The sequence below is a fragment of the Lutjanus erythropterus genome, chromosome 1 (assembly GCF_056507025.1).
Source record: "Lutjanus erythropterus isolate fLutEry1 chromosome 1, fLutEry1.hap2, whole genome shotgun sequence".
NCBI lineage: Eukaryota > Metazoa > Chordata > Actinopteri > Lutjaniformes > Lutjanidae > Lutjanus > Lutjanus erythropterus.
In genome coordinates, this window is record NC_139317.1 from 27,651,610 (window position 1) to 27,667,977 (window position 16,368).

Sequence of the window (16,368 nt, forward strand, 5' to 3'; positions counted from 1 at the left end):
GGTATGAAGGGCAATCCCAAAGACTTTGGATTGGTTTGGCACCAGAGGTATTTTTTTAAAACTCTGATTGTTTCCACGGCAGTTTTAACAGCAAAGAGCCTGAGCTTGTCTTCAGGCTCTAGTAAGCAGAGCGTTTAGAGATTGACACTTGTGAGTCTAGTATGTTACATTCAGATATTTAATCTTGATTTGATCATTTGCTAATACCTGCAATTTTATCTTCAGTGGAGACAAATAGATCAGCACCAAATTAACATGATGAGCTCACAGACTCTCAAAGTCACAAAGACCAAACAACAGTTAAGACTTGTCCCGGGTGGATATGAAGATGTGTGCTTCCCTTGTCCAATCTCTGATGTATAGTAAAAATGTGTTTAGTGTGAGGGATTCACAATTTTATATTTGACAAGATGGCTGCAGTTGGGACATCAAGTAAGAACAAAGAACAGCAAAAGCAGCAGTCAGCCAGGGTCACCATATGGGTGTTTACTGTCTTAGAGCAGCACATGACTGAGGTCACCACATTAAATTGCTTAACCAAAAGACAAACCATGGTCAACATATGGACTGAGAGTTTCTGAAAGGACATCTGGGGATACTGCATTGTCTGTGAAGGCGTTTCTGCTTCCACACTGCTGATTATGAGTTCACTGTGATATTGTTTTCCTCAAATCTGCTAAATTACATGCAGGCAAAATTATCCACAAGACAAGTTTCCCATCAACCTCCTTCTTTGGAAATGCTGTCCTACATTGGGGATTTTAGGAAGAAATACATATTTATACTTGCGACTCACTATGTGGGATTGCTATTTATGTAATACTAATGATTCACACAAACCTACATGTACTTTGATTTCCTGACTGTACATAGCCAGCACTGATTTAAACTGGTCCAGTGGATCAAATCCATTAATTTGCATAAAAAAGCATCTATTATATACAGAGAATGTCTGTGACAATATGACAACATACTGTTTATGCCTGATGATGTTATAGCAGCTTCAAAAGATTTTAAGAAAACCGCTATGTGTGTGTACAACTGCACACACCTGCGCGTGTGTTCACACATGTGAGTGTGAGCACAGATGCCTGTGTGTATAACTTCATAACACCCTGATAACATCTGTGTGTGTGTGTGCATGAGTGTGCCTAACTCCCTAAGATAATGATAACCATCTGTATGGTTTCAAACATCTAATAAAGTCAGTGTAATTCTCATCTAACCAGGAGACAGATGGTTTCACGCTCCATTCACTCTGCTATGATGATATACAGTGCACACAAGCACACAGAGAGATGGACAGAGACACACAAACAACACATACATGCACAAACAACACATACATGCTGGATATACAGAAGATGCAGCTGAAATGAAAAGGAAAAACATACAGATCGATTCATGGACAGCATGCAATAATGTAACAAATACACTCTTACAAATAAGGGTTCCAAAAGGGTTCCTCTTGAAGGGCTGAGGTTCTACTCATAACCATTTGCTTCTGAAGAACCCTTTTTAGAAGAAAGGGGCTGGTCAAGGGTTCTTTGAAAGATTTGGGGTTTCATTAAGAACCACTCCATCCAAAGAACCCTTTTTAGATGAAAGAGGTCTTCGAGGATTATTGAAATCCTTGATAAACCCCCTGAGTGTGTTCTAGATAAAACCCTTGGAATATATAAAAAAAAAAGTTTTTGGTAGAACCTCCTGGGTGGGTTCTTGTTGGCACTCTGGAAAGAACCTCCAGAGAGGGTTCTGGGAAGAACCATGACACTATATACAGGTTCTCTGTAGAAACTCATAGGGGGTTCTGGGTGAAACCTCTCACAGTTGGTGATCTAGGTACTATAACCCTTTATGTTGGGTCCTATGTGCTTCTTACAGGAACCAAAACGGGTTCTCCTGTGGGGAAAACTGAAGAACCTTTTATGATTCTAGTTAGCACCTTAATTCCTAAAATATATACCACTGTATATGGACATCCTCCGTGTCTCCATGTTTGACTTCTCCTTTTTATTGCATTTGTTCGGCCCCTGCCCTCTCCCTCCAACTCCTGATTTTGTTTTTTTCCCTGTCAATCTTTTTTACAGTCTCTTCGCTGTTTCTCTGTTGCATTACAACCAGCCTTTTGGATGCTGAATCAAAGTGCCATTAACAAAAAATTGTTTTGAACTACTAAAAAAAACATCTTTTGTTTGCAATGTTGTGGTTTCTAGGCAACCGTGGGCGCTTGCAGCAAACTAGTCAGTTGACTAATTCTGGCTTTGTATGTCGCCAGTGTCCTGAAGAAGCCTTGCATCTCCCCAAAGTCATCCACCCAGACTTGAAAAAAGTGTTTCATTTTCCCATGATATTTCTCTTCACTCTGCAACGTGTTCTGCTTGTTGTTAGTGTCATTAAAAAAAATCGACACATCTGCGCACCACACTTTTTATAAATCCAGTTTCTTAAATCAAGCCATTCATTATTTTTTTGTTGTGCGACTCCAGGAACAATAGCTGGTGGCTAGCCAGCAGCTAATAAGGATTCAAATTAATAATTGAATGAGTGTTTTCTAAAAACCACTTTGTTGTTAGAGATCAAACTCCGGCTGTCTAAAAATAGAATAAAACACTCTTATTGACTTTAGCGGTTAATATTCCGGAGCAATATTTCTGCAGGTCTCTGATGCCCAAAGAACACTCGTGTCTGTAATTGAAGGTTTCTGAACTCTTTTATTTTCTCTTTGTGTCTCTGCTTTGTTGTGAATAGACTAGGTTGGCTCCACACGAGTCTAGAGGAGTAACTCTCAACCCTGTTTGCTTGCACACCTCCGCTCCCTTCCGTCACAGCGATCATTGACTCCTTTCTCTTTCCTCCACCCTTTCTTCTTTCCTCTCACGTCTCCACGCGCTGTTCTTTTTTACACTTTGGTCCCCTGCCTCCTCTGTGTTTTCTGACTTTTTTCCTCTGTCTTTCCCTCCAGCCCTTCTTCTTCTTCTTTTTCCTCCCTGCACCTTTCTTCCTCGTCCTTCTGCCCCAGCTCCAATCCTCTTTTATCTCCTTCCATTGCTCTCTTGGTCTCCTCCTCGCACCATTACTGCCTCTCCCTCCCTTCCCCTTCGTCTTTTAGGCATATCTCTCTTGGCACAATTCACCCAGCCAACACATTTTATGGGCTTAATCCCTTTTCTCACTGTGTGTTTACAGGTTTGGGGGCAGGTATTGATTTGCCTCTCTTTGTTTCTCCCATCACTCGCTTCCTCTCTCTCCCTCGCTGCTCCATCGCTTACTCCTTGTAGCCCCGCTGATGGCTCATCACATTCTCCTTTTTCCCTTTTCATTCACCCACTTGACTCCCTCTTTCCCCATCTCCCATTTTCCTTCTTCCATAATCTCTGCATCACACTGTCTTTTTTGTGTCTCCTCTTGCTGTTATCTAGTGTTTTCCTCCACTTTGCCTCTTCACACCTTCACTTCTTCCTCTCTCTTCCCTTTACTCCTTCTTTCTTTTACCCCTTCTTTCCTCTATGCCTCCTGCTCCTCATTGCTTCACTTGCTCACTCTCCCCGTCTTCCTCACTTGATTCATTTAGCCTGTCAAGCTACACGTTTATGGCTTACAACTCCTCCATTCAATATGTTTGTGTGTGTGTGCCTGTGTGATGAAGCTGTTGTTCCAAAACAGGATCAAATGAAGACTTGTGGATTGTTTGAAGTGGGATAAAACTGAGGGGATAAAAAAAAAAACAGGGGAGCTGAACAAAAACACGTGAAACAGTAGAAGTAGAACCTAAACAGGAGAAGAAAATTGGGGAGTAAAGGAGGGCAAAGAAAAAAAACAGGAGGGACAAAAAGAAGAGAAATAGAAAGAGACAGAGGACTTGCAGCATTTTCCTGCCTCTGTCTCTCCCTCTCCTTTTCATTCTTCCCACTAATTTTCTCTTTTCAATTTCCGGCCTCGGTCTCATTCTCTATCACCTACAGTATCTTTTCCTTCTCTGTTTTCCTTCTCTCTCTGCATCTCTCCCCGGTTCCCTCTCAGTAGCCTCTCTGCCGGCTTTCTAAGTTTTTTTCATCTGAGTTCAAAGCCTCTGCAACTGCAGGAGCCAGCAGGAGATTTTCTGTTTGTGGGAAGAAGCGGCAGGGAGGATCTCAGGAAACATTCCCTTTTACTGTTGTTGAGTATCACAGTCTAATCTCTAAATATGGGCTGTTGTAAAACTGTGACTCATTTTATTTTAATGCATTCTTTTTTATTTTCCCCTTTGTGTTTGTTGAAAAGAGAAGCATGTCAGGAAATAAACCCTAACTTAACACTCACTTATTGTAAGGAGTTATGTTAACTTCCCCTGGCCTCTTTCTAATGTACTGTTAAAGTCACAATCTGTTATTTTAGCGTGCCAGCTCACACTGAAATACTAATTTTCTTATTTAAATTGTCACTTGTTTCTGTGGGGTTTTTTTTGCTGCACATGCACAGATCTACAACAATAACCACCCTTATTATTCTTCATTGTTAAGTACCTTGTTATCAGAAGATCTCTCATTGAGACTTGATACATCCTCTTCCAGTTCATGTTATATATGCCTCTCAACTGCGGTGTAGAATCTAAGAAAATGTTGGCTTATATACTTTGTATTCAGGTTCAGTCTCTTCAGATCAATAAAAAGTTTTCCCGGAGCTTGCATTTCAGGCAAACACAAAAAGCAGCAGCAAATTAGGGATATTTTAATTAAAGATTAATTATTCTTTGGTCCTTAGATGGGATGTTAATATCAACTCTCAAGCATATTTGAGTCCTTTTTAGTTTATGTTGTTGATGCTTAGTAGTGAAACTGACTTTATTACTCTGAAAAATGAATATGATATTTTCTGTTAGAGTTTTGTTTTTCATTAGTTTATTTTTTATTCTAAAAATGTCTCTCTGTACATATTTCGGTTGAAAAATAACCAACTTACTGAGAATCTTAAATGTTGAAAAACTGACAAATGACAAATTGCTTGATTAAAAAAAAGTTAAGAACTGTTTGTTTCTTTTTATGTGTATTCATTATTTTTATTTTTCATTAATCATTTTAATGTGTTACAAACCCCTCAAATTTCCTTCACAAATATACATATATATTTTTGAGTCAGTCAGCATTTCAACATTTTCTCAAAGGTGAACATTTATCAAAGAAAATGACATGATTATTACACAAAGTTACATTTTTCAAAATGACATGGCATGGTTAATATTACAGAGTTGCAACTATTACACCATTTTACATAATTTTAACTTAATTAGTACACAACTGACTAAATAAGATATGCTAAATATATCTCCAGAAAAATAGACTACTGGTCTGCTGTACACCTTTAAAAAAATGTTGAGGCTCCAGCAGGCAAAGCACGTTGTTCGCTCTTAGTAAAGTCATACGAAAGTCATTTCAGTGTGTGGTGGTTAATTTTGATTTTCACCTAAGATGCTCCTGTGACCAGCACCTGAGCACAAATACTGGCTGTGCATGGAGACTTATCTGAAGTTTAAAACTCTGCGAAAGCAAAACTGGTATCAAAGACAAGAACAAGTATTAGTTGCACTGTAAACAATAAAATCCATAGGACACACTGTACTGAACCTGTGGATCCATCACCTTTAGATAAACTCAAAAGTTGCTGCCCTTGTCCAGCATCACTTTGGAAGCAGTTATATGGGTTGTCAGCTCTTCTTACCTCTACAGCTGGGCTTGGTTTGGTTCCAGGTTCCATCTTTAGTGCAGCGCAGAATGCTGCGTCCAGGTGGTTCCATCAGGTGACCTGGGTTACAGCGGTAAGTCACCGTGTGGTTGTAGGTAAACTCCTTTCCTAGATAAATCCCATTGGCGACTGGTCCGGGGTCTCCACAGCTGATCACTGAAGGAGAAAAGGGAAAATGTACGTCATGAATACAGTATGCAGAGAGTATATCTACCTGTCTGATGGTGTTGTTCTAGACATTCTGTAGTACTGGAGAAGTGCATCATCACATCAATCTGATCTCATCTTTTTACTACAACTCACTGTGCTTTCTAACAAAGTCTGATGTTTTTACTTCTCTATACCTGCCCTTTAACCCCATCCTCCTACTCAACTTTCTCAGAGACTGCCTTCCCTAACTTCCCTGAAGTACATCCCTGCCTCAATTCATCTACCTCCCACCTTCTGTTTCTCCTTTTTCCAAAACCTCTGACTGGCTCTCTTAAACATAACAAGTTGAAATCTCAGACACAACAAACCTACTCTTGTACAGTTCTGCACCTGCACAGCAGCAGGTTGCCCAGTTCATGCACAATTTATACTCCTCTCGGATCATTCACTAAAAAAATACCACTATTCATGTACCAACACTGATACTACTTGCAGTAGCTATAGTTAATAAAGCTAGTTCAGCATCTGCTAACTTTTCAAGATAATGACTGCTGTTACCACTAATAATAACAGCAGTAATACACTAAATGACACTGAACCTATCTTACCAGTGCAGTCTGGGGGTTGTCCTGTCCATGTCCCATTAGTTGTGCAGTGTCTGGTGGTCAGGCCGGATGTTTTGAAGCCTTCCCAGCATGCATAAGCCACCGAGCTGCCAAAGGTGATGCCGTCACTGAAGACAATTCTGCCATGTGCTGGGGTGCCAGGGTTACCACAGGATACAGCTGAGAAGTGAGGAAATATTAAACAGCGGTGATTAATCACAGTGATAATATCAGTGTGAGCAATACTGTCTTTGCTGTCACTCACGGCTGATCAGCTGTAGGCAGCAATAATGAGATTACCACCGGAGTCTGCTGGAAATAACTCTAAATGTGTCCTTGAGGTAGTCAGGCTGATTAATAACTAAAGGTTGTTGGACTGATTCCCAGTACTGAATGGCAGATGTAAAGTATTCCAGTTGTGTGCTAGAGGCTGATAATACATCTGCAGCGCCCGCTTTAACTGCCAAAGTGCCACTGAGCAAAGCAGTGAGCCTTAAAGGGTAACTTTGGTATTTTTCGACCTGAACCCTATTTTCCCATGTTTTCTGTCTCACTGACGAATGGTTACAATGATTTTTGAAATTGGTCCAGTTCTGAGGGAGAATGCTGCAGCTGGCAGAAGCCAAACTGAGCTGAAAAGCGTAGTCCACCCGGGCAACTGTGTACTGTATGTCCACTAACAGTGCTGGTTTTTGCCACTGACAGGTTGAGATTGTTATAATAAGCATCTGACAACATTAAGAGAGGGATTGCTGCAGAGGAAGACCATTTTTAAAGAGGAAGATACATTTTGTTTAACCAGAAACAGTTGTTTCATTGTTCTCATCGAACTGACCTCCCTTTGCAAAATTTTATTTTTTTTTTATTTTAATTTGAGTAATTTTAAATCATGATTCAAACTGGAGAGAAATAAAATGAACCTCTCAAAAAATGTCTTGTCTAATGTCCTTCCAATGTTTCAACAATCACAGATTCTGGTTGCCTGGTCGAAATAAATCCTTTATTCAGCGAGGCAGATGTTAAAATATTCTACATGCCGTTTCTGCCCACTGCTTCTCACTGTGATGACATTTTTGTAGCGATCCTTTCCATGATGTTGTCAGACACATAATAACAATCTGAGCCGGTCAGTTGAAAAAACAAGCACTTTTAGTGGACGTACAGTGCACAATTGCCAAAGAGATTACGCTGTAAGTTAGTTTTGCTTCCGGCAACTGTAGCTCTCTCCCTCAATACTGGACCAATTATTTAAAGATGTAGTCCCCATTAGTCACTTAGACACAAAAACATGGGAAAATAGGGTCAAAAAAAAAAAAAAAGTTACCCTTCTGACAGTTTCAAGAACAGCTCCTGTTGTCAGGCTCGGCCTCTTGTTAAAAAACAAAACATACTGTCTGCAAATATGTATGGTGACAGTGTTTTAAATAAGACTATAGTAGTAAGACATCCAACGCTTGCAGAGAAAACTAACAAGAGTATGAAGAAGCATTGGTCATGCAGCAGGGTTGTGAGACTAATTATCAGTCAGAACTTGTGGACAATGTCCTTCTTGAGTTATCTTGGGGAGAACAAAGTCTCAGCGATGGGAGCACAACGAATACATATTTAGAATTTGAGACTGGCTGTATGCTTGACATGCAGCAACCATTAAGACGTACTGGTGTTCATCTTCACAGCTGCTTCCACAGGCTCAACACTAAAGCCCGTATCAATGCGTTGCTCTCAGTGAATCTTAGGGGTTCCCTTTTTATTCATGTAGGACAAAAAGCAGCAACAAGTCTTTTTTTGGAAAGCTAATGGCGGGGATCTTTATCCATCCTTGGCTTTCTTTGTTTTTGAACCAGTGCTGGTCTGGCGGATTCAAAGACAAATCTATCTGGGAGGACACAGGAACATAGATAGGGAAGGACCGTGCCTCCTGTCTAAACTAGTGATTCATTGATCTTTAGTTTGCTGGCACAGCACATTAACAAAGCAGACAGGAATTAGCAACCAACCACAGCACATTTCACTAATAAGATCATGACAGCTGACAGCCTTTAACAATCAAACATCTATCGATGGGATTCATTAGTTAGAGCCCTTAAAAGCTCGTCCAAGAGTATGTGTGTGTGGGTGAAGCACATCATGCAAAATGGTGTGTGTCTATGGCAGCTTACTGTTTCTGTTGTGTGAGTGTTATCAGGATACCTGCTGTGAGCAACAGTCTGTGTGTGTGTGTGTGTGTGTGTGTGTGTTTGTGTATGGACGTGTGTATGGATTTCTTTGTGTTTGTGTCTCAGTGATAGATGTCTCATCCTTTCTGAATCAGCTTTTAACCACTATTAGCTTAATGAAAAACAACTGTAGACAGGCATAAATAATTCGTGTTACACAAACACAGACACCAGTGTACACACAATCAGACACACACCTCTAAGGTGAAAGAAAATTTAGTCGTCGCCGTACAGTCTCAACCAAACACTGCCCACAACTGCCTAACGTCATTACAGTTTACAGTTGTGCATCTTGCAGTTCTAGTTTTGGGAGAGTTTGGGGAGTTTTCTTTTCCAAAATGAGATACAATCTGAAAATATTGATTGCTGGCATGGAGCAAAATCACATTATAGGTTTCCATTAACATTCTGAGCAATTTTAAAAAACAATTTTTAAGAAGTAACATTCTTAACATTGGCATTACTTTTCTATATAAATTAGAAGATGAAAATTATTGAATAAAATATGTGACATTTTGGCATGAAAGGCTTCAGAGAAAAGCTGCCATTTGGCTGACAAATATATTTATGTGAATAGAGAACCTGCTGATTTTTCTCATTTGAGTCAGTGTGACCTTAATGCTTTTCAGTATTCTATATTTAGTATACTGCTGTTAGCGCACAGAAGTGTACACTGAAACTGTATGACTCACTCCTTCCTCCCCTTATCCACTCAAATTACTGCTAGACAAGCCCATCCATCTAACTGAATCTAAAATCTGCATCAGAGTACAATGGAGTTAATGTTGGCAGTGTTTTATTCAGCCTACCAAACATAGCTGGGAACAGGGGAAGGTAACACAGGCAGCAGCTTAGGATTCTGGTGTCTCTACAGCCCTATGGGGACCCACTTTAATTTCCCCTGAAACCCCATGGGCTTAAAGAGCGTCTTTGAAAACTGCTGTTGTATAGGATGCGCTTTATTACCACAGCACTGTGAAAGATCCAGCTCAGTCAGTTAGAAGTGACACACTTCAATCCTTTATACCTGGGCCACACACATATAAACACGCACGCACACACTAACTTGAATCTTTATATTTTTCCTACAAACTGCTGCTTCCATAAAGCTCTTACATTATGTAAACTTGTTGAGTTTTTTCTGTTGAATGACAATTGTGAATTTTCCACATTTTCAACATATCAGATCACCAAGTTACTATATATGTTTTATTTTTGTATTGAGTGAATTACAGATTGTGGTGATTATATGAAAAAGCAGCTGAGGAAGGACAACTTACTGCTGTTTATGCCCCAGAATCTGAATACACAGTATTTGTAAAAGCACAAATAATGCAGTGGATATTACAGATATTGCTTCTAACTGAGGTTGCTGGTTATTGCTTGGAAAAAAAAACAGTAAGTAATGGTAAGAGTACTACTTTAAACTTTTATTTAAGTACATATAATAGTACATATAAATTGCCCTTAATTTTAAAACTGTATCATATTACATTCTATTTTATATATGTGTGTGTGTTATTTCTATGCTCAATGCAAAATGGAATCTTTCAATTTATAAATTTATTTGCAGCTTCTTATTGCTCAGTGTCCCACAGTAAAGGGGTGTTGGTGTTGGAATTCAATTAATAAAACACAGTTTTGTTACAAATAAGAATAAAAAAGAATGTGGAAATACATTTAATAATTAATAATATGCCAATATTAAATCAACTTGATGCTCTGAAGGCACAACAATTTCTTTGCCGATGAATATTAGGTTCAAAAATAAAACATTTGCCAGATTTAATGTGTCTTGCAGTGTGAACCACGCCTATGTCTGGTCCTCTATCAGAATACAGATACAGAGACAAATATTTTTTTATGGCTAAACAGATACAGATACAAATAATGACATGTCTGGGCACTTCTACTATACAATTCATTGAACTGTATACACTTGTTTCTTCTTCATTTTCTGAATTACATCCATTTCAATGTGTAAACTTCAATTACACAAGATATTCTGATTCTGACTCAGATGTACTGTATAATGTACAATATAGTGTACAATGTATGTAATGAGCTTTAAGCTATTTTTGGTTGTGGATTAGTTGCTTACTGCCACTAACATGCCAAGTAGCCTGATGCTACTGTATTCTCCAAAGAAGAGATTAAGCTGTTCAACTCTGGAGCCTGAGCTGATTTATTTTCACATAAAATGCTGAATAATTAAGTCCATATGCCACAAATGCACTGTGGGTTTATGCAAAATCTGCACGGCCACGTTTTACAGCAATGCTTATTTTTACAGGGATGTTTTATAGAATCTGGGTTGAGACCCAAAGGTAACCTCAAATGAGACAAGGATAGCTTGGTATCATAATGTATGATGTTTTCTAAAATGGCAATTCAGTGTAATGCTATGTTGTCAAATCCAATCTCTGCTGATTGCTTGTATAAAGCAATCAGCAGTCTTTTACTATAAAACAGGGTTAATAAAGGGAGCATATAAATAGAATACCATGCACAACAGCCCCATAAATATCTATTCTCAGAGAAATTCACTGTTTTGATATTTAATACTACAGAACCAAGGGCAGGGTAATGATATCTCAATAAAAAATAATGGTGATTTGTTTGCCATTCATCCCCACCTTGACAGACAGGCTGCGTGCCACTCCAAGTGCCGTTGTGAAGGCAGGTTCTCTCAGCTGAGCCAATCAGACTATATCCCGCCTCACAGCTGAAACGCAGCAGGCTCTTGGTTTTAAACTCTTCCCCTCCTAGACGGGTACCGTGGGGAGGCATCCCTGGGTCTCCGCAGATCCCTGGACTTATACCTACAGTGAGAAAGGAGACATAAAGTCAACAGCCTGGCACATGCACACCACCGAAGCAATCAAGGACCCCCCACACAGTCTTGATGAGACTTACAGTAAACACAGAAATACATGTAACCACAGGCACAAAAAATCCAAACACACTCAATACAGCTGCATTCAGCTGATGCACATCAGTCTCCTAATAGGTTTTAGTGATTTTATGTAAAACAGAGGGTGATGAGAGCATCTCTCACTGGGGCCACCATGCTAAAAATATATGTGTGCATTCATGCTACACGCCAACAACATCAACTAAAAAGCATTTGTGATGTTAGTCATCTCATAACCCCTGTTCCAGAAAGTGCACACATATTTTGCCTACTCAGTCTTTTCACATACAGTGACACACACACATACGGTACACGCACGTACGCCGACACGCAAACTTTGTCGAACTGTACTTTGCATTTAGGCTATACCAAATTGTTCTAGCATTAAAAGCACTGAGCGTGTCACAATTTTAGGAGCTTAAATTCCATCGGTGGGGATTTGCGAGTTTAACAGGGTACAGCTCCAAATGCGGCGTCTTGCATCTCAATGAGGTCTTCAGCTGCAGGATGGATTCTGCCCTGCTGAGCATTCTGTTCTGTGGCCAGCAGAGTAAGCTTATTGCATTTCAGCTGTTGAGACAGTTGATGCTGAGTTTGGAAATGATCAGTTGTAGTGTTGTGGATCTGTGTAAGCCTACTGTAGAGCAGCACTTAGAACGTGAGTAGTAAACCAGGACTCTCCCACCTGCTTTACCCTGCCCATTTCTTACACATACTGCAACCCAAACCAGGTCACATTCAGGACAGAAGACTTGGACATTTATACTAATAACACATTATGTCCATCTTCTCTGTGTTCACAAATTGAAACGAGGTTGGGTATTGTCTAAGAATTAAGATATCAGTACTAAGAGAAATACCCTTAAAGTGATGCTGACTCTAACGTATTAGAGTCATACAATACTTTTTTCCCACTTCATTCAATACTCATCATGTGAACAGAAGCATCCCTGAAACAATCCTTCCACCTTATGCATTTATTTTTATCATACAACACAGGTGTGTAGTACAGCCAGCCTTTACAATGACAAAAAGTCACTGCACTTGACGTCACCAAACCACAGACTGTATGGGATGTTACGGCTGATCACACATTAAATCAAAGAACTGTTGCTGTGATTGGCTGGATCAAAGGATCAAAGGACCAGGTATTGTTTGACAGTTTTTTTGGAGAAGTTTTTAAATTACTTGGCACAGGGTTACTTTGGTCAACACCTTAAGGTATGGAGGAGATACCCAGCCCTAACTGACCCATACCAGTACTTGTGTAAATGAAACATACTATACTTTCTAAAGATCACTTGCACATGCTTGATTGTCAAATAGTGACTTATTTCAAACAAAGCACCAGTGAGTTGCTAATTACCAAGCTTTTGAATTATTTTTAAAAAGATTTAGAAAATGTTAAAATGCTTTCTCTCTGTGTTTTGTGTAGGTAGGACAGGAAGTCTCATTTTTGTGGAGCAAAAAGGATGTGATGTGCAAGGAAGGGTGTGGCTTGTTTGCAGTAAGCTAGAAGGTGGGTAATTATAATCAAAGCTTGTAACATATCTCTACAGTTTGTCACTTGATAAACATGTTAGCTGATTTTAAATTAGAAATGTCTGGAAATGTGGAAACCACAAAAGTCTAGTCCTGTAAAAAATGCTCATGTGGCTGGACTCAAACCTTAGTTCTATTTATAAGTTGTGATACCATCATAAAGAATAGTCTTCATAATCTCTTTATAATCTTTATAATCACAGTATGTATCAGATAAAATCTAAATTAAATGACATTAAATGCCCAATAACTAAACTTTGTATGAAATTATTTCTTTTCAATTTAACTGACGTATTAACTTAACTTATTAACTGAATTAACTTGGTATTATGATTGACAGATAGATCAGATATTTTACTGCATTTAAGAACTGCAACTGCATTTTAGTTGTAAATGCTTTGGTAACACTTGAAAGAGTGTATACAGTATTAAGCAAAGGTGAAACGTCTCATGCAATCACTGAAAGATGAATTAAGAGCATACTTTTGCTCTTTTAGTATCAAATACACATTTATGAGATCAAAATTATCCTCATGTCTGTGTATCTTTTCCTCTCAGCTAAAAGTTGTCTTCCCCTGCAGTGCTCACCGTTTAATTCTGCTGCACTTTGCACAGCCTGAAAGTCCCTCACACAAAGATCTGACTTTTTCCCATCATACAAAACTGGTGTATCCGTCCCTCTTTCCCCAGTGTGAATTAATTTATTTTCATTTAAAATTAGATAATGGTCTGAGGCCACAAGCACCCTGTCGGGGGCCAGATTTGGCCCATGGGTCACAAGTTGAGTATCACTGCAGTACATCATACCCACTGATCTAAAATAAAAAAACAAATCCAGTTGAAGAAGTGAATGCTGACATTTATCTGGAACTCTAAAACACACAGAACCTCTGTCTGCCGATTATATTTCGTTGTCAGTTCTTGTTAGCATCTCTTATTGTCATATAGCACAATATAGACTACAGGTGACATTATACATTATGTTATTCTGGACCAGTAAAACGCTGAAGACATCTTCATACTGATGTGTCCACGTGATTATGGCTCATCTCTTCTTATACTAAATGGGATGATACTATTGTCTGACAGCTGAACAAGTTTTATCTCCTGCACACTAACCAAACAGGTTTTATTCTTCAGCTCACTGAAGATTTTGTTTTAAGTTGTTGTTTTTTGTCTGTACTTATGTGGTCTGATCTATGTATAGCATCATCTACTGGTAAGCTTACTTAGACTACTGCTTTTATTGCTCGAGATATACATACACTACTTCTGGGCAATACTTTGATCAGAAAGGCATTTCTTGTAGTTTCATGATATTTTCCTGTTGGCAGTCTCAGCATAGATGCTGTTGATTTCAGTGGGAGTGATTGCTGGATTATTGCTTTAGATTTAAAACACTCTGTGAACCAGACAGCCAACATGACTCCCATATTGAGCAGCCTGTATGAAAATGCATTGTAACAAGTGTGCAGTGTAACTGACTAAAGATCTACGCTCTGCAATTCTACCAGCTGGAAACCAGTTGGCATGCTGCTTTATCGACCAGTGTGCTTTTACCAGTGCAGTAGGGTGGCGCTCCACTCCACGTGCCATCCTCTTGACAGTGGCGGGTAGCGTTGCCCACCAGCACCCCCCCAGGCAGACAGGAGTACTGCAGCACTGAACTGTAGGTCCAACTGTGGGTTCCAGATACTACTGCATTAGGGGGTACACCGGGGTCACCACAGGAAATAGCTGCAGAGACAGTGACAGATTTAAAGAGAGAAAGAGAGAGGGAGTTGGTGTGTGATTTTGTCCACTGATAGATTACAGATACAACTGCATTAGATGGTGCAGCTTCATCATTTTGGGAGACAACTTAAGGAAGAGGGTGACAGTGAGGGAGGAGGTGGGATTAACGCAGGTGTCTATTGTCTTTGTGTGCGTGTTTGTGTGTGTGCCAGTCAATTTACACACATAAGCAATAGAAAAACTAAGAGGAGTCTGTGAACTACATCAAAGATTAAATTAGTTTTTGTAATTTACTGTCTAAAATAAACAGATAGCAGATAAATATTCATCAAGTGCGGAACAAAAACAAAGCAAAAAAAAAAGTTCTATTAAAGTTATCTTTTATCTGAGCATGAAACACTTTTGATGTCTTTAAAATAATAATTTACCAGACATTTCTTCTCCAAATCTGTTATCAACTTGAATATCACACAGTATGGTTCCTTTGCTTACCACTTTTTGGGGTGTATTTTTGCCTTTATTAGATGTAGAGGTAGACAGAAAAATTAGGGGGGGGGTGGTATGACCATGACTGTGTATTAAATAGTGGACAGAGCTTCTAGGTCTAGAAAATTGCAGCAAATGCTGAAGTACCTTAAAGATGCATTCTTTCTAATGACCAGCAGGGGGCGACTCCACTGGTTACAAAAAGTTCGACCGAAAATCTACCCTACCTCTCACTTGATTTATGACCTCAGACTAATGAGTTTGTCTTAATTACTTGTTTCAAGTTTTTCTCTGCACGGCATGATGGTCACGTTATATATTATGGTCCCGTTTAGAGCAAAACAGTCGATAAAGCAGGGTATGTTATAGGGTGTGGCTACCTTGTGAGTGACAGGTCATTCTCAGATCAAACCATAAATCTGGGCAGTGCTGATCAAATATGGATCATCACTGTGTTGCCTATTTCTTGCCTAAAATGTTTTTAGAAATATGTTTTAGTGTTTTGCTGTTATTATGAGGAAGATCAAAACCAGGAAGCTGCCTGCATTGTGTTTCATGTTTCCAACAGAGCCTCCCGAAACTGAAGTCAAACTCAAGATTCTGCTACTGTGGTGCCTATTTCTGGCCTAAAATGTTTTCATAAAAATGTTTTAGTTTACAATTTAGCTAGAATACAAGGAAGATTATGACCAGGTAGTTTCCAATAAAGTTTAAAGCTGACACTCAGATCAAACTGTCAAATTAGGCAGTGTTGCTCAAATATGGATCAATATTCTGTTACTACATTGCCTGTTTCTGCTGTGTTGTTTCTGGAAACATGTTTTTTGGAAACAGTCAGATCAAACTGTAAAACTTGACAGTGTTGATCAAAATTCTACGTTGCCTATTTCTCATTAAAATGTTGTCAGACACATATTTTCATGTACTGTTCAGCTGTAATGTGAGAAAGATCATGACCTGCCGGCCATTATTTCCTGCTGAATGGACAAACCAAAACCAA

At 39.2% G+C, this 16,368-nt stretch overlaps 1 protein-coding gene across 1 annotated transcript in view; it reads right to left on the minus strand.

Annotated features, from left to right (window-relative positions):
* The window catches only part of csmd1b (CUB and Sushi multiple domains 1b), a 228,740-nt gene that overhangs the window by 29,516 nt on the left and 182,856 nt on the right, over positions 1-16,368 (minus strand). Inside the window, exons 52-55 of the mRNA XM_084718622.1 lie at positions 14,709-14,885; positions 11,329-11,514; positions 6,480-6,656; positions 5,698-5,877 (exon numbers count right to left, since the gene is read on the minus strand). Of these exons, the coding sequence (XP_084574748.1) occupies positions 5,698-5,877; positions 6,480-6,656; positions 11,329-11,514; positions 14,709-14,885 (720 nt within the window). The remainder of the gene's footprint in view (positions 1-5,697; positions 5,878-6,479; positions 6,657-11,328; positions 11,515-14,708; positions 14,886-16,368) is intronic.